The 24,374-nt window shown below is 38.4% G+C and overlaps 1 protein-coding gene across 1 annotated transcript in view; it reads left to right on the forward strand.

The window, feature by feature from the left end:
* NELL2 (neural EGFL like 2) overlaps positions 1 to 24,374 on the forward strand; it is a 144,157-nt gene that overhangs the window by 70,403 nt on the left and 49,380 nt on the right. Inside the window, exons 12-13 of the mRNA XM_065743436.1 lie at positions 1,087 to 1,215; positions 15,634 to 15,759. Of these exons, the coding sequence (XP_065599508.1) occupies positions 1,087 to 1,215; positions 15,634 to 15,759 (255 nt within the window). The remainder of the gene's footprint in view (positions 1 to 1,086; positions 1,216 to 15,633; positions 15,760 to 24,374) is intronic.

The following is a 24,374-nucleotide window of genomic DNA, read 5'->3' on the forward strand; positions in this document are numbered from 1 at the left end:
ATTGCTGTTACTACACCAGTCTGGTGCCCCAAGCCTGACCCACATTCCTCAGTTCTCCCATGGGAGATTTTGAAACAAGGAAAGAGTCATTGGCAAAGGCCATTGAAGTACTGCTGATTGACCAATTCTGATGTTTCAGTTACAGAAGAAAACATCAAACAAATAAGATTGCTGAGAAAATAATGGAGACAAACATCACATCTTAATAGACAGATGTGGAAGTTTGGAATCCTTGAGTCAGTTACTGCAGATGGCTTGGATTTAGCATAACAAAGACTGATTTATAGATACGATTTCAGTGAGAGCAAACATACAGTATTAAAAAAAACAACAGCCTACTGAGTTGAAAGGCTCATTCTAAATCTTGTAGCCTGGAAAAGAACTGCAGAATCTCAAAAATTCATAATTAAGTTGCCATTGAGAACACACCTAAGAAAAATTTAAATGGAAAATTAGGTGTGGAAGAAAATAAGGAATGCCAAAAGGTACATTTTTAAAAAATAAATTTCTCTGAAATGGAATGGCAGAGGCAGTCTGGGAAGAGTTTTCAGTCAATGGAGCTTGAAAGAAAAAGATAAAGAGGAGAGAAGAGCAAAACAAGTCAATGTTAATCAAAGCCTTTTAGTTAAATGGGGAAAGATTGCAAAAACACTTGGGAATGTAAGTGCTAGGTAAAAAAAAAAAGTAATCCCATTAGTAAATGAACTGCTGAATGTCTGAGCTCTTCTATAAAAGTTTGGAAAAAAAAAACAACAACAAAAAACCTAAGGGAAGAAAAATGCATTGTTATGAAATGTGCTTTAAAAATTACTCAACAATGACAAGGAGACTGTAAGCAGATTTAAGCAAGCCACTTATCCCGCTGCCTTCAGATCAGTGGCATAACCAGAAATTAAACCAAAGACCTAAAGACAGTCTGTTCCCTTTACTACACCTTCCATCCACTACATGCTTGGTACAATTTGTTTTTCTATATCTCATTAATAATAGAAACATATTCTTTGACTTAACTGCCCCTGTTTTTTTCAGGGGCAATTTATAATTCATGGATTCTTTTTAGTCCTCAATCTTCTTGTTTCTGAACAGGCCATGACTTTTGCACTGAAGGACATAACTGCATGGAACATTCGGTCTGCAGAAACCTAGATGACAGAGCTGTCTGTAGCTGCCGAGATGGTTTCAGGGCCCTTCGAGAGGACAATGCATACTGTGAAGGTAATACCTTGCAAAGATGCTCAGCTCCAGTGTGTAACACTCTGTGGGAAGAACGTATTGATTAATGAGTTGTCAAAGTGACAGGCCTATTAAATGTGATGAGTTAGTTATGCAGCATATTCATTAGCTAAAATAATTCTCTCTCCAATTAATTCTTTTTTTTTAAGTTCTCGTTGATGTTGAAGTTGCAAGTTGCTATGGTTGAGGTCTGGAAGTAGAGGCGCATTTCCATAGGAAAGTTTTTCTCTGTATTCATGGCATTCAGGTATTCAGGCAACATAAAAGTCAACCATCATGATGGCATTTTTGTATAACTCTTTTCACCACTCTCCTTTTCCATTCTCCCTCCCCAGTAAGTTAACACAATAGACTAGATATTAGTGTTAATTAGAAACTAGTCAGTCATACTGAAGGACGGTTTATAATTTAAGAGGCTCTTCTGATATCAGGGAACAACCAGCTACTTAATCAGAAGTTATGTTTCTAAAACTTGTATATTTACATTCTCATCCTGCAATGTTTCAATGAAACAAAACATCCCCGCTGTGGCACTGAAAGCTGAAGTCCTCTGCACAATCATCTGCTTTTTTCACTGTTACTCTTCTTCATGAAAACCCTGATTCTGCAAGCCCATACCATTAGTATCAAAGGCGTAAGACTAGTGTTCCATCAAGCCATTCTTACACTAATGCTTGTTATCAGCAGCATGGCCTTTGACTAATGAGCAATTTGGTTCAGATTTAGCCATCTGAGCTTGAAAATGAAGTGTCTCTGAGTAGAGTCCCACCTAATACCAGGACTATTCTCTGGTGACAGACGAGTAAATGGGATGGACTGGGGCCTTTTAAGACAGTTCCTTTGGCTGAATTCTGCAGAAGCTAATGCCTGAAGCTTACTTGAATTAGCAGCTGCATTAATGCTTATCTGTAAATTCAGATTTGAGAATTCATGTCTGTTTTCATGAAAGGAACATACATCTCTGCTTAATGTATATGGTCAGTCATTTTCTAGAAACATGCTGTAAGAAGTAGAATTAAAAATCATGCAGAAACCAACATCCCAGCAGGCCTCTTGACACCAGGACCAGCTGTGTAGCTTGCTCTTTGTTGCAGCACCAGTCATAAAAATGACTCATGTCAAATGTCACTCAGTCCTTTGGGTCTTACACAGAGGCTAAGGCTGTAGATCTGTATTTCAGGGAACTCATCAGCCATTTCCATTTTGAGGGGGGTACTGAAGCCAAGGAATTACGGTCAAATCAGGTGGTTAAGGAGGGCTTTTTTTTTCTTTTTTTCCTACAGCTGCATTCTTTCTCTGCTGACTGAAAAACAGAAAAACAATTTATGCTCTTAGTGATCTCCACATCACCCAAATTAGAGTCTGTTGCTATGAGAAGAACTTGCCAAGCATGTAACGAGGGAAAAATAGAAAGCTTCTTGATCATCACTGTTGGTGAAATGTTTAGATAAGGACACATTAGTTTATCATATGCAAGATCAGTGCATCCATATCATAAGTTGATTTAGCAGTTTGTGAATTCACAGTGTGAATTCAGCATGATGAATTTTTGAGAAGATTTCTTAGCTCATATGCTTCCATATGGCATATGACATCGTTTCCAAAATTAATCACTGTATTACTGTGTATGGATACAGAAATTATGTCCTAAAAATGTATATGATTTAGAACCTGATCCAGTTACACACTGAAGACAGCAAATCCCATTAGGAAGATTTACAGTTCATGAGATTATGTCAGGTCGGGTTCTCATAGCCAAGAGTGAAGGTAAGGCTGTGCTGCCCATAGAGTGCCATAGTGGAAGCACGCACTGTAACTATGCACTTTTTGCATATGGGTCAACAGTTGGACTTGGCTGGTCACCTCTGACTGAGTGTAGAGATTGTATGCTTTCAGCAGGGGGACTAAGGACACAGATGGAAACTTAGGATTGCTTTTGTGGAAGCAGAGAGGCAGAGGACCAATGAGGCTGCAATACCTGTAGTTATTCAGAGGCACGCATCCCTTTTTCCAGCCTAAGTGAGCACTTTGGGGTCTGAGTTGCTAATTTCTGGAAAGGTGCTCAATCTTAATATTAAAAAATGTAACATTAAGGGTGCAGTAACAATAGTGCAATGCCAAGTTTTTTTGGAGTCCTGTTTCTCATCCTGAATGGCTGAAAGCTCCCTTTCTCAGCACAAACTCTTTTTGCAAGTGGCGTTGTGGCTTTAATTACTAGCAAATGCCACGTGTACAAATGACAACACAAAGCTTTTCAGAGATGACATTTTGTAATGGCTAGAGCCCGTGAATATGGTAGTTTTTTCTGTGTTCTCACTTAACAAACTTAAAATAAACTGCAAAATTGGATGTCATTTATTCTGTATTAGAGCCAGACTTCACCAGTCTTGATTCATGCCTAAGTACCATTACAATTCAAAGAATAAACAGGAATAATAATGCTCCCATTGGTGGAACTTCTCCTTAAGGTAGACAAAAATAAAAATGTTCGCAGTTGGCTTCAGTATTGGTGTCGAAAAACTGCATAAATTTCCTCTGAATGATGGAAGAGTTTTGCTTCTGTCCTAGAAAGAACTGATGCTTTTCCAAAGCTATGTGATGTCTCTAGACACTGTTATGGTAGATGCTTTTATGTTTTGTAATAATAATATTTATTAATATTTATATCACATTTAACTTTCCTTTGAGGGTTGTTAAAAGCAGTACTTTTAAGAGTTGGGATTTCCTCATTTACATGCTCTAAGCTTCATTCCAAGTACTCTGAAATCTACTTTCTGCCTGAGGTTGTTATGTGGTTTGAGATACCTTATGGATAGGTTGTGTATCGATTATGCTGTGTAGGTGCTTTTGAATATAGAATTCTTGGCAGTCCTCTTAAACTGACAATCATCCTCCAGGATACATTTGAGATAGCACTGAGTGCCCACTACATCTGTGGTGGTGGAGCTACACTGAAGAAATTTTTAAGGATGAAGTTTGTGACTCTTAGCTGCCAGGATGTATTGGTGCATCCAGAGAGTGAAATTTACTCAGGCAGCAAGTCTAGACATCAGCTAAAATAAGATGGTTTGCAAAAAATCTGCATGTAGCAGCTGTAAGTGTTCTTTCTCATATCCTTGAACTTAAACTGTTAACATGCACCGTATCATTTCTCAGAAAATAGTGCTTAACTTTTTCTGTGCAAAATCTGATTTAACTTCAGGAGTACTTCTAAGGGCTGCTGATTAAATAGAGAAGGTGGTAAGCTCAAGTAAGAAGATGGGAGAATGCAGTGGTCTTTTGTAAGCTCTGGGGGCTCTTTTAGATTTTTACTATAACAGTACTGATAATACACCAGTGTTTTGGCTGTTGTTGAACAGTGCTTGCATGATGTCAAGGCCTTCTCTATTTCTCAATTCCCTAGCAGTGATTAGACTGAGGTAGGCAAAGGCAAGGGAGGGGGCTCAGCTGGGAGAGATGACCCCAGCTGGTCAGAGAAATATTCCATGACATATAAATTCATGCTCAGCAATAGGAGCTAAGGGAGCTGTTGCTTGGAGACTGTCTGAGCATCAGTCTGCTTGTGGGAATTGGTGAGTTATTGCATTTTCATTTCTTCTCCCCCCCCCCCCCTTTTTTTTCCTTCACTTCTTAAATCCTCCTTACCTTAATCCATTTTTTTTTCTTGCTTTTGCTTATCTGATTCTCTCCCTTATGCTGGTGGGGAGGAATGAATGACTGGTGGGTTCTTGATTGCTGGCCACAGTCTCACATCTACATCATGGTTCTGAGGACCACAACATTTATTTTCTGATATATGGGAATGAAGTTGTACTACTTGCACAGTATGCAACATAGCTAACTTATCCTAACAATATTTTGAAGCATTTAATATTATTAAACATACCTTTTTTAAACCATATTTCCATTTTTCTTCTAACTTACCCTTTTTGCTCAATAACTCTCCTAGGTTCATTTCTGTTGCCATGTTTGTCCCAGTTACAAGCACAGCAGCTAAGATAATACCAAAGACTGAGTGACTTTGTCTACATTTGAGAATTTTATCAGTTTTACTGATAATTTTCTTTCGAGGGGAGACTCAAGGGAGTCTTCAGTGCAGAGATCTGCATTTGAATAAGCTGTCTTGATTTGAATAATCTTTGGCTGAAGAAAGTAAGGAGTCTTAGAGGATGAACCATCTCTTTCCAAAGTAGATGTCCAAAGTAGGTTAGAAGCAATGCTTGTTTGGAAATCATCAGGAGAACCTCATCAAATTGCAATAGGATACATATTCAATCATATTGGCCAACTGCAGTAATCAGTGACACATTTTCTTTTCAGTGAATGTAATATTGAAAAGAATAAAAGTAAATCAGATGAAGGCATCTGAAATGCAGATAAATCCCTGAGTATTTAAATATATTACTTTAAATCTTGTGAGTAATCAATGCTGTGATATGTGCTAACTTTGCTGTCTTTACAGTATACATAATATTCTTTGGGTGAGAGTCCTACTTAGGAGCTCTGTAGTACTGTTTTGCTAAGGTGAGCTTCTGTCTTCTTAGCTAAATTCTTTTTTTTTTTGGAAGTAAGCTACAGCAATAGTATTACATATCACATATATTTAAGAAATGAAGTTTCTCATCTACATCAACTCATAGTGTTTGAATCATTTCCTTATCATTTTTGGGTTGGGTTGAAAAGCTAATAAAGTAGATAGAAATGCTTCCATTCCAGGGAGGCAGAATGTTCTTTTCAAATCTCTATTAAAAAGCAATTAAAGTATTTATATAAAACATTAAATATTCATATTAAGCAGTTAATGTACTATCAATTATTAATATATTTTTTTCTTAGCAAAGGCAGAAGATGCCAACTTATTTCCATCATTATGTAATAGAGAAATCTACATGTGAAGAATTTTCAGGCCAATTCTGATGTGCCAATATGGCTTATCTGCAGTGGTTCTTATTCAGGAAGACAATAAAGAATTCTTAACATAGGATGTACTGGAAATATACCTGACACTGGTGCATAAAGCATAGTATTTACTTGAATACAGGTAGTGCCACTGCCTGTAACAGTGGCAAAGTCTGTACCTTTACAGTTTGAAAGATGTGAGTTAGTGTTACTCGATTTTAATTGCTTCTGTGGAAAGAATGTTCAGACTGATTCTACCATCTACCCATAGCCAAGACTGACAATGATGTTACTAAGAAAAAAAGCACCTGAAACATGTCTTACAAAGATATTTTTGTGGAATCTCTTTTAACTCGTACACTTCTAGTACTTGGTAAGGAGAGGCATTCTTTTACTGAGGATAACCATTTTCCCCTTGCAATAAAACATATATTGTATTCTTATAAAAAGAGAAAATAGGGTAAATGTTTTCATAAGAAGTGCTTAAATTTGCAATCTAAACACAAGAGAAAAGAAACCGTAACTTTAGTCTTGTTCTTGTTTACCTTTGTTTCCAGTTTTCATTTGTAGCTGGGAGATGACTACTGAGAGAGAGAGATGCTTCTACTGTGCTCAAGAGTATGAAAATCCTTACATAACTTTTCCAACCTCAGTCTGCATGTGCAATAAGTCTTACGATATGTAGAGGCTGGATCCCCAAGAGCTGTAACAAATGCACAGAGATGCTAGCCATTAAACCAGAGTGAATTTAAAATATTGACTTTGATAAAGCACGCAGAGCAATAACAGCCACAGCGATTATATCTGTTACGATACTCTGGCTAGTCGGGCGTCTTTTGAGAGATGAGTTGTGATACTGATACTTATTTTTGTAGAACATGCAGTATTTTACTGAATAGTTTGTGGGAATATACTGCATGCTTTAGATCCTGCCCAAACCTCAGATGCAGTCTTACCCACCCACATGGTTCGTTACCATAGATACTACCCTATATGCGTATGTCTTTCTTCTGAAGAGGAGTTTTAAAACACTTGTGGTACAATCTGATACAGACCAGTAGTTTATTCATAAAACTATTATCACTCTTCATTCTTTTTCAGAATAATGGAAAACAAAAATATTAAAATAATTCTTGAAACTCATTGTTGAAAATGAGATGCTGTTATATTTTTGGAAAAAAAAAAAGAAATTTGTTTAACTGTTGAAATTAATAGATCTATATGAGACACACTGTACCGCTGAAGGGAAATGGATCCTGAACTGTAGTTTCGGTAGGTTGTTCTAATTTCTGGAATTCACTAATTAATCACATGCAACATCGTTTTTATTCTCTGTGTGCAGCTACATCAGACTAGTTATTTGGTGCATAAGGAGAGCCCCCGGGATGCTTTCATGTCTGACAGATAGCTATATATAATTACTTGTTTTATCATGTATACACTACCATATGAATTAATTATAAGAAATTAAATAGTAAGAAGATGCAGTTTGCCAAGTAAAACATTACATGATGGCAGACAATATTTGTTTTCAAAAATTTCCTGTGATATATATTTTTAAAATGCATAATGTCTGTGGAGTCCAGCAATGTTTTCCTGAAGCTGAAACGAAGATCACATTTTCTTCCAGGAGTCTAAATTGCCCTGGAAACTGTTGAGCACTATCTCCTACTGCACGTTTAACAAGGACAGTTTTTTTTCAACAGTCAGCCTTCTCTTTCAAAAAACTGGGGCAAAGTGAAATAAAAACAAGTCTTTGTACTCTTGAAAATCGTATTTTTGAAATGCTGTAATGTTGTATTGTATCTTTTCAAAGCTATCTAGAGCTTCTGTCAAGGACTGTAGACTTTGCGTGACTTTTTATCAGTGGTTATGGACTGCTTTGGCCTGGTTTCATGTTGAATGGGGCAGGGGACCCATGGACCCATACCCTGGGAAAAGGGAAGGAGGAAAAAGGTAAAGGGTAGGGAGATGGGCCTAAAAACAAAGCAGCAGCAATGATCTGAGGAGGAAAATTAATTTAGTAAGTAAGATATTGGAATGTAAAATAACACAATATAATAAAATATAATTGGAATTGAAGCTAATAAATAAAATAAAGTGTGAGAGTGTCTGAAACCAAATGCCTTACTCTAAAGCTGAAGGTGAGATGGCTAGGGAACCTCCACTGCTGAGATTGCAAACAAAAGAGAGAAGTCCCAGGACTTATGTGCAGTTTTATCTTTCCCTCTGAGTGGAAAATAGGAATGCAAAGTCCTCTATGGTATGTAGTTCTTCTTCTGAGAACCAGAAAACCCGGAAATTCAGCAGTCCATGGAACTAGAGCATTAAATCTTTATCACCCAGTGCCATACATGATGTTATGATGTGGAATATTGATAACAAAAATCATAAAACCATGACACTTAGACTTTATTTTAAGGATATATCCTGTTCTCAGGCTGCAGGAGTCAGGAAGAAAAATGAACTTAAGCAAGTATCAGAGATCGAAACTGATGTGAAGGGAGGATCACCAAAGTGAGTGCCATGTGTGGCTATATATATATATGTTAAGTATGCAGTTTGACTGAGGGTGAGAAAAGAGCACACCTTATATGAAAATCCAATAACTGGAATTTATTTTTAGTCTAATTGATGCTTTAGCAGTCTAGTCAAGCTAAAACAACCTCTTATTAGTTCAATTACAAGAATGCTAACGCTTATAATCCGACTCACTCAGTTTCTCTTAAGATCCATTAATAATTCAATAAAAATCAATAGACACTAGTAGCTGCCCATTTCCTCTAATGTTAAGCTCTTACCCTCCCTATACATCATTACAGTGAGACAGTAGCTCAGGTTCTTTTCTGGGAGCAGCACAATGTGGATGGTAGAAGGTATTTTTTCTTTTTTTCTTTTTTTTTTTCATGTATACTTGAAGTTTTTTTGTATGTTTGAACTCAATACATGGAGTACATTTTTTGTAGTTGATTCACAAGAATAGTTATAATTTGACTCAGGTCCTAGTTGTTCCCTCTTTTGAAGGAACTGTGGAAAGGTATGCCAAAAAATGAAGAAAAAAGTCAGCAACAAAAAGAGAAAGCATACAAAGTCAGAAAACATATGTGTCATATACATGTCATCACTGAGTAATTTTGCTAGGCTTTTACTAAAAGGCCAACTTCTATTGTTTCCAGGACCTGCTTGGGGGTATGTCATGGTCTAGAGTGCTTGAAGGTAATGGGGGCCGTGAGAGCTGGGCAACGTTTAAACAGCACTTTTTCCATGCTCAAGACCAGAGCATCCCTTAGAGTAGGATACTGGTGAAGGGAGGCAGGAGACCTGCATGGATGAGCAAGGAGCTCATGGATAAGATCAAAGGGAAGAATAAGGTCTATGCTTTGGCAGGGGGGTTGGACTAGATGATCTCCAGAGGTCCCTTCCAAATCCTATAGTTCTGTGATTTTGTGTTTCCACAGATCAGGATGCCAGAGCAAGTGTAGAGTATTGCACCTAGGGAGGAAAAACCACATGCACCGTTACAGCTTGGGGAATAATCTGCTGGAGAGGAGCTCTGAGGAGAGGGACCTGTGTGTCCTGGTGGATGGCAAGTTGGCCATGAGCCAGCAGTTTGTCCTGGTGGCCACGAAGGCCAATGGTATTCTGGGATGCATTAAAAAGAGTGTGGCCAGCAGGTCAAGGGAAGTGATCTTTCCCCTCTACTTGGCCCTGGTGAGGCCTCACCTGGTGTATTGTATCCAGTTCTGGGCTCCACGTTATAAAAAAAATCAGGAATCTCCTCTCCAGCAGGGGGCCACAAAGACGATAAAGAACCTGAAGCATCTCTCCTACAAGGAAAGGTTGAGCAAACTGTGTCTGTTCAGCCTTGAAAAAAGAAGACTCAGAGTTGATCTTTTTAACGTTTATGAATATCTTAAGTGTGGGAGTCAAAGAAAGATGGCCAACCTCTTTTTAGTGGTCTTTGAGCACGGGACAAGGGAAAACAACCATAAACTTGAGCATAGGAAGTTCTGCACCAAAATGCAAAGGAACTTCACAGTAGCGGTGACGGAGCACTGGAACAGGCTTCCCAGGGAGGATGTGGATTCTCTGGAGATATTCAAGATATTCAAGACCTGCCTGGACACCTACCTGGGTAGTCTGCTGTAGGGGGCCTGCACTGCAGGGGGGATTGAACTCAATGATCTCTGGAGGTCCCTTCCAACCCCTACAATTCTGTGATTCTATCTGTTGATAGCATTAAACTGGTTAGATACAAGGCTGTGTATTTGAGGAGAAGAAAGAATCAAAGATTATCTACAATGTGTGAGTGATGACAGCTACGTGCAGTCAGATGGGATAAATAACATGGGAGATTGTGAGAAAATACACAGTTTTGTCTGAAGTGGAGTATGTCAACTGGAAAATCTGCTGCACTGGGTATGGTAGAGCAAAGCAGAACAAAAGAGCATCAATTGATTTGTGACTCACTGTAGAAACAGTGGTAGTTAAGCCTTGGGTTGGCCTGATGATGGAGAGCCTAAGAAGACTGGTGAGAGGAGGAGGAGCAAAGGCTTTGTCAAAGCCCTGTGGTGTTTTGTTTGCTTAGACTGCAGGTGAGAAATGGTATGTATAGGAAGAGAACAGAGTGAAAAAAAAAAGCATGCATATGGTGATTGTTGCTGAAAGTGAAGGAAGCTTGGAGAAGTCTGGAAGTACTGTTGAGGAACTGGGAGAGACCCTACTAAGAACATAATTACGGGAACAATGCACAGGGGAGTTTTAGACTTGAACAAGTTAAAAGAATTTGAGAATGAGTTGGTATGTTTGGTGATAAAAAGAAGAAAAATACTTTTACAGGTGAGTGGTCTGATGGAACTTGCTTTAAAGATATGGAAGCCTATTCTGTCTCTTTTAAGGAGAAGAAGCTAGGGAGGGATGGGCTGAAAACAGGAGGGGAGAGAACATGAGCAAAGATGGAGACAGGACAGAAGTTACTCAGTCAGGTGAAAGGTGCCAGAGAAGATGTGAAAAGGTCTGTTGTCAGTGGAGAGAAGACAAAAAGAAAGGAAAATGACAACTTTTGTGCCTTTGAGCAGGAGAGTTTGTGTTTATTTTGAATCCGCATTTTCTCTGTCAGTGGTTGCTATTGGTTGGTCATTCTTCATTCTCCTCTTTTGTCCTCCCTTACTGGGTGACTAACATCTACGGAACTTCTGATGCCCTTTTTCTAGGTCAGGGAACAAATTCTATTTCTATGAGAGTAGTGACAAAAATGGGTCTGTTTGGAGTGACTGTCATTACTGGCGTCCATCTTTGGAATTCTCAGCAGAGGGGTCTCAGACTCACAGGAAAGGTGAGCAAATGACACTCTTGCACTTAGCAGTGCAGCCTTCAGGTCAGCATGGAGTTTTGCTGATGAATTATGTGAGAAAGGTGGAAAAACTTTGCCCTGCTCTGCAGGTAAATATGGAGCTTCCCATTTATGAGCTGTCAAGATGGAACCTTTTATAACAGAAAAAATTTTTTTGCTTTTAATTTTTAATTGAAGGTCTAATCTACTCTGCTCTTGTGTTCAGAGTACTTTTTGATATATTTTGGAAATACGTTTTTATAAATACAACTCTTAATGCTCCTATTTGCTCTTCTCCTATATACTTAACACCCATGTGCTTCTGGAAGTGTGACCAAAGAGGTCATTTATGCTAGATAACCACTGAATTTTAAAGGAAATGTCTGGGGGGAAGACACTGTCTATAAAGGATCCTCATTTCTGGAAGCAGATTTCTTTCTGTACTTTCCAGCACACATTTACTGATTTAGTACCAATCTCATTTGTTCTGGCAGGCTTTTGGGGTGGATAAAGGCAATGATGGATAGTGAGGCCTAAGGAGAATCTTCGTTTGTTGGCTTTGGTCAGCAATGATTTATAGATTACAGATCAAATTATTTTATTAATGAGATTGTGAAACACAACTGGGATTTTCATTCTAGGGAAGCAAACTCATTAGGATACAGGAGTAAGGGGGATAGGGAAAATTTTCCTGGATTATGTATTTTATATAAATTTTGTGACTGCTCAGGGGATAAAGAAAAGAACTTCACTTTGGTTCCAAAATTTTTGCAACTATAAATAATTGAAGTACAGATTCCAAGTGCCTCTGCACTAACCCTTTTTCCCGGAGATTCCTCCTTCATCTACACCTCTGGCAACAGAGTAGGTTGACAGTCTCCCGACTACACTGTTGTCAGTACATCCCAGCTGGTGGCTCAGCATCATGTCACAGACTTAAGGCACACAAGTCTTTATTGTTGGATTTTTAGAAGCATTGGAGTGCTGCATTCATCCTATTGAACTGGTGGACTTAAAGATCTTACTGGCTAAGCAGTAGGACATTAATGGGCACTAATATACTAACAAGGCTTTTAGCCAAGTAAATTAAGATAAATATTGTAGGCTTTCATAGATACAAAAATGCATCGGGTTTTCTGTGGTATTAGTGCTTTTGTGTCTAGAGGTGAATAAAAGGCTAAACCAGTGTTTTGACCAGTAAGCAGGACAAAAAGGCTTCTCTTTTGGAAGTGTTAAAAGAATGCTGGACTCTTCCTCCACCCCAGTTCAATCTTCTTCAATCTATATACCTTAACCTAATGTATACAAAGCTAGCATATAGGGTTCTAGAGGGGGAATGCAATTACATGTTGTTGTTGTTCTTGTTTTTCTTTGCAACAAGTCATTTGATAGTTGCTTTATTCTTTTTGTATTAATTATCTTTTGTGTCCACTGGCAGTGTAATTTAGTTTAAACTTGCAAACTGTAAAAGCAACCTCTTATCAGGTGTGTGTTCATGATGTGGAACAATGGAGTTTTAACACTTGCTTGGGGTATTTTAGTGCCAATGTAAGATAATAAATAGTAGCTGTAATGCTTTTATTTTATTTAGATTCTGCATAGGCACTCTAGAGAGATGGCAGGGAAAGTGTTTTGTTTTCTGGTGAGCTTTAAAATCAGTTTGAAAAATAAATCAGCTTCAATCCAAAGTTAACCTGATCATTTTGTTGTTGTTACAACAAGTGAATAAGCAATGCTTTGAAATAAATCCAACTATAAATAAAACATTTTGAAAAACCTCAATACGTGATATCTTGGCAAAATGAAAGCTTTTACTTAGAACACTTCCAAACTAGGAGGTTTGAACCATTAGCATTTTTGGTCTCCTGTGGCTTTTTACCCAGCAAAGCAATCATTAATGCAGTTTGCAGAAAGTCCTATTTTAATGTTTTTGAGGCTTTGGATCTTTAAGTAGAATTTTCCACTGGTGTGAAAGCTGGCTCATAGGCAGTCTGTTGAATTGAAGAACATAAGGCCTCTAATTACTCAAAGAGTGATGTTGTTACTCACATATAAATAAACACCATTAATTTAATATGGAGTTGTGAGCTAGGAAAGTGAAAATCCCGTGTTGCATAATTTGTGGGAGATGCCGAGGCATGTGCTGTAGCTGCCAACTACTTCTGTGAACTGTACATTTACATTTCTGCAGAACACCTGTATGTGTTTCAGCAGGTTTGGGCCACTTCCCACTTTCTGTGCAAAACAGCTCCTGCTGTGGAGGCCTTGTGGTAGCTTCACTTTTTTTCCAGTTTCTTTGGTGATTGGCACAAAATGCATTGCCTCATTATGCTCACCGTACTCACTCTAAATGCACATTTATTTTTGTATTTAAGTATGTATGTGAAAATGACAGGTGCTTTTCCAAACCAGTGCCCATATATACATGATTCTTCTGTGCCTGCGGAGCTTACAGGGAAAGGAAGGAAAACAGCTGAAGTTTATTGGCCATGAAACTCTTGGGAACTGAATTAGTGAAAATATAGCCTAGATTCACCCTGCCAAGCACTTGCAATTGTCAGCTTCATGATTTTTAACCATCTGTTGCCAGCTTCTCCAGCAGAATCCCTGAGATGTTTGCACTGGGCAGAGAAACTGGGATCTTATATGCTGGGGAAGACAAAAGTGCTTTTCAAAACTGAATGAAACTGAAATATGACTAGAGGATCACTAATAGTCAATGTGCCTCATTGTTTTGTCCTGAAAAGCAAATTTTCTTGTGGAAACACAGAGGGAAAAACAGTCAGTGTCTAAATTGGGAGACTACCTATTGATTTTAAAAGGCTGGGAAGAGGAGGATTTGGAAGGAAAGCATATGACCGAAACAGGAGAAAAGTACAGGAGTTAATATTGTTGACGTTTAGGAAGTCAACTCTAGTTTGAGTTTATGTATCCAACCTATTGCTTTAAACTATCATCAAACTCTGAAACACCACACTGTTCTCCATCTGGAGATTTTATTTTCAAATCTGTAAGCTGTAAACATCATTGAAAACAGGGAGCAAATTAAAACTGATGAGCAGGAAAAAAAACATGGCCAACAATCCACGCCTTTGATTTGTGACATACTTTCCTAGCAAGATGCAGTGGCACATTGCATGACAGTATAACTAGATGTACAGAGCATGTTAATAATGCTGTCTTTATCATTGCTATTATGGGAACAGCATGCTACTAATTGCTTCCAAATTAATATTGCTTTTATTCTTTGCTGCATAGTAACAGTATGCAGAAACTGCTTTGTTAGTTGTGGTGCTTTCTCAGTCTTACAATTGAAGTATAGCCTAGCACAAGAAATAGGTCTAATCTTGCAGCTGAAGTTAGTATCCAAATCAATTAGGTTTTGAAGTCCATACCTACAGTGACCGATGTCTGGAGTTTCCTCTATAACTTAATGCTGTTGCAAGTATTCCATCTTCACAAGTATTTTTATCGAGTTGCACTTTTTTTTCCCACCAGAGCACATGTTTATATAAACCACATTCTTTCATGTTCTTTTTAGGTGTAGTGTGCATATGTGTATCTGTGTATTTATATATTCACACACACACACTTTTAAATATAAGAAAAATATGTAAAATACGTGAAATTACCAATGGCCTACTTTATATCTCTAAGATTAATGTCTAGTGAGCTCTTGTGTCTTTTCAGAACTTATCATGTTCCTTACAGGTCCTTCCCAAACAACGGTGCCTGTTAGCTCCAAGGCATATGGAATACATAGTACTGTGTTTCTGTACTGTTGTCTGAAGTGACTATACCAGTACAGTGACGGATACCACTGCAGTGCTGAGGCAGTTGGTCTACTGTTTGGGCCTCCAGTTATTTTTTCTTTTTTTCTTTAAACCATAGAAATAGCAGCACAGGCACTTCAAAGGGACTCAAGAAAGATCCAAGCCACTGTAATCTCCTTTGCAACTCCACTAACAGCTGTTCACAGGAAGCTCATGCTGCTCCTGTTGTTTGAACACTTCAAGCAGTTGTTTAAAAATGGAAAGCAAAAAAAATTCCAAAAAGCATTACTTTTCAAGGAACTATTTAGTCTAACCCATTATTATCAGGAGTAGAGTATGGAAATATTTTAAAGAACACAACAGAAATTGACTATCTTCTCTTTATCCTGTTCACAGATATTGATGAGTGTGCCGAGGGGCAGCACTACTGCCGGGAGAACACCATGTGTGTAAATACACCAGGATCCTTTATGTGCATCTGCAAGACAGGCTATATACGCATCGATGACTATTCGTGTACAGGTAAGAGGGATATGCTTGTAAAATGAAATGGCAGGATGATAGCATTTAGGAGCACCAATATGTTTCTTCTGAAGTTAATCTAGTTAGATTTACAAAACAGCTACAGGAAACATTAAACAGAATAAAATAATGACAAGGATACGGTGCGGTAAAGCTATTATTTTTTTACAGATTATGTATGTTGCATTGTTTGCGTGGAATTGTAAAGAAGTCTGGTTTGTCTCACATCTGCATGGGCTTGGGTGCTGATAGAAAAGTGAAGGGAGGAGGCAGATAAACAAGAGACCAAAAGTAGAGCTCAGGGGTACTCAGTTTCCATGTGGCATACCAGTACAACTCCACTTGAAGACGAATAATGCATTGACTTCTGATGGAGATAAATGTAGATGTTAGATTAGATGTATATTAGATGTGGGTGTTCCCCTGTTTTAAATTTGCCAACACCAGGGCGGTTCCCCAGCCAAATGCCTTGAGTTTGGAAGGCAAGAGCTCAGTGAGCTTCATGCTGCTGATGTGGTTGTCCATCTCATCTCTGCACCCTCCATTCAGGTTCTGCTGACACCAGAAGCTCTAGCAGAAGTGCGTTCGCTCTGACTTTCTCTTGTTCTAGTTTTCTTTTATTGCAAGTTATTTTAGGGTTGTGGGATGAAAACTGAACATTCAAAATTGTCTTCCACGTCAGAGCCAATCTGTTATTGAATGACCAAGTTATAGGCTGGATGCAGCAGGTCTTTCCTGGAGCAGCCAGTGCATTTCTCACGACTCTCATGTTTTCCACATTCTTAGCTGACTGAAATTACTACTTTACTACCTGCTGAGTGTGAACATGGAGATTATTTTAGGACTGGCTTTATCTAAATCACCATGATACTTTTTCCACTTTGCCATTTTAATTGAACTCTACAAGTGGCAAACCAGTGTAAAAACTTCACAGGGGCATTTAGTGCTGACAAATATTGCAAAGGTGTTTCTCAATGCTCTGAACACTATCTTCCTCTTATTTGCTGAAATGTCTTGTTATGAAGTTCAGTGCAGTTCAGAAACTCTGGAGAATCCAGCGTGTGAAGAACTTGTTATAAATCCGTTGCAGATCATCCTTTCCAAATGGAGCTAGGCTTTACATTGTTAAATAATAGTTTCTACTGGAATCATCCTTATGGCTGACAAGATGAATGATTTCTCCTCCACACTTTCTATGATCAAACAGAATAAGCTAATGCAAAAGGAAGTGAGGTAGTAGATGAAATAGGTTTGTATGGTTTCAATTCTTGTGTCTCTCTAGGCTAGATGAACCTTAAGTTGTGCAGTGACTTTGTCTACGTCTAAGCACAGCAGTGCCACTTGCTGTGATGTGGGAACTAGAGTTTTACTGGAGTTAAATTATAGTGGGTTCTGGATACTGAGAAGCAACTGTGAGGAATGTTATGCCCACTGAGTAGTCCAATTTCCAGTATTGGCAACCTAAGATAGTTAAATCTGCATGTCTCAAAATAAATTTATTTTTACTGGTTCCACCTCCAGTGGAGGTGTTGGTCTGTTACTGACATACATGGAGTGGTGAGAATCTTGCATGACATTTCCATCAAACAACAATAAGTGAAAGGTCAGTTGTGTTTTAAAAAATGAGTGAAACACGGGAGATTTTTCAAGTAATTTGCTTTGATCAGTAAATGGCATTCTGTGCTTGTTCTAGACTGTATAAATGGCACTGAGAACATTTATGTTATATCGCTGGGGCCAGTGGCAAGTGTACATATTTGTATGTGAGACTGCCATGGTTTTTTCACTCTTCAGCATATCCTTTGCTGATTTTGCCTCCTCTTAAGGCTCCTGATGTATGAGAATTCTTTGTGCACCCATTTGCCCAAACATAAATCTGGAGTAAACTGAAGATGAATTGTGAGGGTGTGTTGCTGTGGCTTTGACACAGAGTCTCTAAAAAGTTTTACTAGGTTACTTAAAATTATCTTTGCTGAAGAAATTTATTGTGAGAACCACCAAGAGCTCCATTTAATAAAAACAATGACTACAGGACACTACATGTTAATAAATCCATGCAAAATGATAGTGGGAAGGTGTCTATAATGATAATGGTAGTACTTTTCTGTCCTGTGAACAGTTTAACAGCTTTGGTTTGGACAGTTGTGTTCGGATATAACAGACTTTTCATAAGCAGTGTTTATTCTTGCAGCAGATAGTTGAGAAGGTGTCTGTAAGAGGAATAGGATTTTAAAACGTATTCAAACACTGATAAACAAAATATCTTTATGTTCATATCATCAGATTGCCTTTGTTTTAAGTAATTCATGCAGGAGATATTGCAGGACACTGCATGTGCATTGCTCCTTTCTGTTTTCTTTGAGGTACCTGAACGCATCAGCTTTGATAGAATCAGCTCTCAGCTGCTATGGAAAAGTATCTAAGGATGCCTGATGTCAGCTACCCATTAGAACGATGCTGCAGAAACCTCACACAGATGCCTTTAATACATAAAGGCAGTCCTGAGTGTCCTAGGGATCCCTTGGTACTACAAAGCATACTGCAAACACCTATGAAGAGCCCAGGCTCAAGGATTTGAGTTTTTGTGATTGTGATTGTACAGCTCTGTTCACATGTATCCGTGCTTGTGTACAGAAACCCAAAAGCACTTTGACTTTTTTTAGTGTTTGCAACTAAACTCTCTTCCACTGAATTTAAAGCTTTTGGCAAGTCTCTATTTGCCTTACTAGCAATTCCAGGTTTAACTTACTGGCTGAATAAAACAGATTTTTACTCCTGTTCAGGAATAACTAGAATAGAGCAAACAACTGTCCCTGTGTGCTACTAAATGTTCATTTTTAAAATATATTTCAGGTCACACTGTTCCTTGCAATGCTGTGTAATCAAACTCAATTGTGGAACTGTAGCTTTGCATGAGATAGCTCGCTTGCTGCAATCTGGACCTAAGATCTGCTAGCACATTATTGGGAATGTTGCTAAGTAGGAAGAAGACATTTTTAGCTTAGAATTAATGTGTTATTGTGTGTACAGGATTGCTGAAGCACTGGAAGATATTGAAAAGTTATAGCTGATCCTTGATTAGGCAGGTTGTGATGTGAGCAGTGTCCTCACAGCTTGCTGGTAGACTAACGTGGTGCATTATTGTTCCATTCTAACGCACACATGCCTACATATGTAATTTATCAGTCATTGATTGAAATGGAAGAGAGATGTAAAATCAGTGGCATTTAAGGTTTTTTTTCCTACATGAGACATTTGAAAAGGAATCTGTGCTATCTGTCTCTGTCAGAGCCTTGTGCACAAAAGACTGATTTAGGCAGCATATTGCTGTTTCCAAAGCAGCTCCAATCTCTCTCTTCATGGCATGTTTATTGCAAGTTTTACAATAGATCTGAATTACATTTTGATTTTCACAACAAAGGATGTAATGAAGACATCAATTTCAGATTTTTTTATTTGTATTCATCTTGGAAGCAAGTTTCACAGGGTTAGAGTGAGTTAGTCACAACCATATTTACACAGAAATCTCATGTTCATGGCTGATTTTATGTTCAGAAATCAATCATAGCTATGAGAAGGGGAGATGAGTCCTAAGCTGCACTAATATGCCAAATGAGTGCACAAACTGCAAATTAAAGGCATAAAAAATATGCCCTGGGCTACCACGCTTTCCCTGATTTCATATTGTCTCATTCCCCATCCTCTTTGCTTCACAGGACCTGAAGTGTTATGGCATTGCACTGGGGAAGGCAGGCAGAAAATGGCACAGTGCTCTGCTGGGATAGTTTTATGTGCATAGCAGCGTGTGGCACCATCACTGGTGTATATGATTAAACTTAAATGCCTTAGTATTTTTCTGGGATGGTAATACTGACATCTTTACTCTGTCTGGGGTTATGAAAATGTGCAAGCTCTTTTCTTGGCTCAGAAAAAAAAAAAAAAGAGTTTTCATTCTGGACATAGGGGTGCAGAAATGGACACTTCCAGTGTTGCATTGCAATCCACAGTGGGTAGCAGTGCTCAGAACATAACCTTTCTTACACCACTTCTTATTTTTTTTAATTGCAAAATGGGAGAAGTTAGGAAATGAGAGATGATGGCTCTCTCTTATTCACACTTTGTTTCTAACAGTAAGAAGTTATTGTAGTCTGCAGGGGATGGTTAATCATATTTAGTCCCAGCAGAAGTTATTAGTTTCCTAAATAAACTAAACTGTCTTGGGACCACTCACCTAAGTAACCCATCAAAATAGAGCAGAAGAAAAAACCCTGTGAGAATTAGTGCAGCGTCTTTTTTAGATCGTAGCAAGGCAGAGAAAGATATGTGCTGTGTCCCAGAGAAGTAATGGATTTTCCAAGCCCAGGACGATTTGTAAGGTTCCATTTGTGTGCAGTCTCATGGGGGACCTACTCTCTTTTTTCCATTTCACAACCAATGTGGAAAAGGAAAGGGATTCTGGTGGAAGTGGTGCAGCTGTGGGCTTTTGGCCTCTCCTGTGGGTGAGAGCTCCTGTGGCAGGGGATGAGGAGGTTGTGGGGAAGGCAGTGCAGCTGAGGTGCCTCCAAACGGGCTGCTCCATGCTTTGTGCTCAGTGGTACCAGCGAGGGAGGCGTTAGGGCTCTCTGCAGTTTTCAGGGCAGAGACCTGAAGATGGTAAAACCATATCTTCCATGACTCTCTGTACACATAGTCTGGGTAAGATGAGAAATGACAGAAGGCATATTTAACATATTTAAGTCATTCATGTGTTTCAGAGATTTTCCCAACATTTTTTCTAGTGCGCTGTCAATTTATTCAGCGTTTATTTATTTTTCGTTAGCTTCTCTGAGTAAACTGAAGTCTGATAATCACTGCTACATAAACTGCCAAGAAGTGTGGTGGTAGCATTAAGCGACACCTGCAATGTTAATTCATTGGAATATTGGCAACTCTGCATATTTTCCAAATGAAATTAAATCACAAATCTGTTACATACTGGAAGAAATTTCAAGAACAGCATTAAAATAATTAAGGGTCTGGGGAGATTGACTTGACATATGGGGAAGATTTAAGGGGAAAAGTATACTGTTAGCTGCATAATGATGATGAGTGTACAAAAAGTAGGAATTGTGGTAACAGTAATGATAACTAATATTTTCTTAAGGGGTGTCAGTAATGAAGGGGGAAGTGTGGAGAAAAGTCTTGCACCGCTGTGGATCAGTGATGAGTACTGTTACAGTTAGTTTTTATGTCTGACGCACAGACTACACTCTTAAATGATATTATGGGATGTTTTTGAAACAGGCAGCTGGTCATAATACATAGACAAGGGATTCTCATGTTTAGCCTGCTTGGTGCTCATGCATGTGATGCTCTCATGCCTATCTCTGTGCTTTCTTCCCTTCATGCAGCCGTTATTGTTTCCTCACTCCACTTTTCCCACTGGCCACAGTGTTGTGATTTATTTTATGTTTGGTTTGCCACAGTGATCAAACCTGTGTCCCTCCTAAGCCCTCCTAAGATTTATTTTTGTTCATGTTGATAGCCGAAAACCATACACCTGCCTGGTTTTCAGCTAATGCCAGTGGACATCTTATGATGTTTTAGGAGAAGGTGATATTTTAGGTCATTATGCACGTTTTTGACCCATAGTTGTGTTTCATTTGTAAGATCAGCAGGGTGACAGTCCTTGCTGCTCCTAGAGATTGTGCCCCCCTGTTTCAGAGAGAGGGAGAACTTCTAAAGGCTATTCTGGTGATGTCTCCACTTAAGGAAGATACCCGTTGGCTTGGTATTTTGCTAAGCACTGGTATTTGGTGTTTTCAAGTGTGTATGTTTCAAGAAACATCTTTGGAATTCTATCTCCATGCTAGGTCTGGGTCAGAGGATGGTGGGCTAACGAAGTTCTTCAGCAAATGGAAGATGATTATTTTTAGAACTGCCAAATTTCCTCCACTGCTTTTGAACATGAAATATTAAAAATATAATCCTCAGCAGAAATTGGAGTTACCTTTAGAGGTTTATCTTCTGCCTATCTTTTGAAGTCTCTGTATTCGTCCTGTACATCTCATACAAAATCTGCTTTACATGCACAAATGCTCAATTTTCACTATGCTGTCAGCCAGGATATATTCAGATCTGTTTGTTGTTGTTGCTGTTGTTGTTGATAAAGCCAAAGATTGGATCCTGCCTCTTTTTTCTTCATTAATGTTCTGTCTACAATGTAAATCTTTTGAGGATACTTATGATGAAAACAGAGATGGGGTTTTTACTATGCTAATGGTCCCTGTGTTGTTTCCTGAGTGCAGATGCTCAACTGCTAAAACCAACAGAGGCCTGTGATTTGGCTCAAATAGCATAGGTCAAATACTGTTTATGATTCAAAGCTATCAGAGGTTTTGCTGGCTGCCTGGTTGTTCCCCTCCTATTCTCGCTAAATACAGCTATTTTTGAGGGTGAAATGCAGTCACTATTTTTTTATTTATTACCTTGGTGCTCTTGACACCCTTCAGATAAATGATTCCGCTTGACATCTAGAAATTGGAGTTCATAAAGCTGCACCTGCTGTGGGTTTCTGTGCAGATTTCATTGGTTTGTTTTTGACTTCTAAACACAACAACTGTTTGGGACATAAACAGTGAGGGAAAACACATACTGTATTGTACAACAGAAGCAATGCTTAATGACAAAGATACTTGAGACAAATCTCTGTTGGACTGCCCAAACTTTTCATCTACGTACTTGTAAAAAGTTTCAGATAGGATGAAGTGTGGGTATTTCACAGCATAACACATTTTTAGTTATTTTTTTCTAACTGTGTATTTCAGTTCTCATAAACGACTTCTGAGAAGCTAAAAGAGAATGTCTCTCCTTACTTACAATGGAAAATAAAATCTAGCTTATGTATGAGGAATGTGGGCTATGTTTTAGCACCTGCATCCCCTTCTTCTAAGATTTATGTAATTGTCTGGGATGGAAACTACTAGAGGACTGATGTAATCCAGGCTTGAATTAAGTCATCCAACTTCTGTGTTTAAAGCTGCACACTCATCCTTAGTTAATTAATGGTATAAAAATGACCTACTTTTCCAGACACATAAGAGCATCCACAAGTCATTGCAGAGATAATAAGAGTTGATAGTGTTTTGTGCATTGGTAAATGAGGCCACATTTTAATAAGTGACTAAATATGGCTACAAGATGCAACTTTATTCAGCACTGCTGTGAACCCTTCACTGCTGCAAAAAAGTTTAAAAATGTCTATGATCTCAGATCAGTCATAAAGTATACCAATGCTGTTATTTAAAAATGTAGTATTATGAGGCATCATGACATCAAAACTGTTTTTTGCTGTTTTTTTCCTTCACTTTGATGAGATACACAATATTTCAAGTTCTCCTTAAGTTCTCCAGCTTGTACAACAGCTGAACTCGTTGACTGTGCTTAAATAAAGGCAGAGAATAGTTGTACAGTATGATGCAAGGAATAGAGAAATAAAGAAGCTTATTGACAGTGCCTCATTATAACATCTCTGTAACAACATTCAATGGCTTGAGTAAGGAAATGTTTTAGCCAGCAAACCACCAGAGAAAATATCATGGGGAGCTCTGGATTTATAATGATGTGGGCAAGATGAAACATCTGTCTTTTCCATCCCTGATTTTGGTGATTCTCCCCCAGGTTATATGAAAAGTAGCATGAACAAACATGCATTATGAAACAGTGTAATGCCAAACCCACTTCACTGATGGTGTCTAGCTATACTGTCATGTTTGCTATTAGCAATAAACACTTTAGAGGTCAGCTTGTATGCACAGTGTTTTCATCTCAAAACTCATTTGCCTCTGGTTTTCGTTACTCAGTACAGTCTCTATTCTGATTTACAGTACGTCAGCCTACTCAAATCCTCAGGCTCTTAATCCTCTTTCAGGATAAATTCTCTCCGATGTTGTACAATATCCGCTTTCTAGTTGTAAGATAATTCACAAAGCTAATAGAGGAGTGATCATTCAGACTGAGCTTGTTGCTATGCTACTGTATTACTTAGATAAGAACACAAGTCATTTTTATATATCTGCTGTATCTTATGCAAGGAATATTTGGTTTTACTTGGATTGGATCAGGTTATCATTGACAACTTAGTTTAGAGGCTGTTTTAATTTGGAACTAGACTTTTTTCTTTTAAGAGGATACTCTTTAGGTTTTATTTTCTCCTTGGTTACTGACCTAGTTCATAGCAACTGTTCATCTAGCTAAGCAATTACAGCAGGATTGATTTCTCAGCTGATCAAAACCCAACATCTTTTGAAGGGTCTTTGGTAGAATAAAATGTGAGTCAATAAAAAAGAAAATGTATTCAACTGACACATAAATGAATATGTAATCTTCAGTATTAGATGATTAATTCTTGTACAGAAATTATTCATCTTTCTATAGATGATCACAAACTGAAAAAATGCAAAGTTAAGGAAACTAGGTAGACAGTTTATTTTAAGTTGCAAAGATCTTTCTGGCTCAGGAGATGGAAATCTGATGCTTGAGAGAGTCAGAAGTGAAGGGAGTTCGATGGATCACGTTTGCTGTGTCTGAGCCAGCTGGTGACCAGCTCATGCTGGGAGAGCTTAGCCTGATCTCAG

Source organism: Cyrtonyx montezumae, unplaced genomic scaffold (assembly GCF_038088225.1).
Source record: "Cyrtonyx montezumae isolate F1298 unplaced genomic scaffold, pur_monq_1.0 scaffold_3, whole genome shotgun sequence".
Classification (NCBI taxonomy): domain Eukaryota; kingdom Metazoa; phylum Chordata; class Aves; order Galliformes; family Odontophoridae; genus Cyrtonyx; species Cyrtonyx montezumae.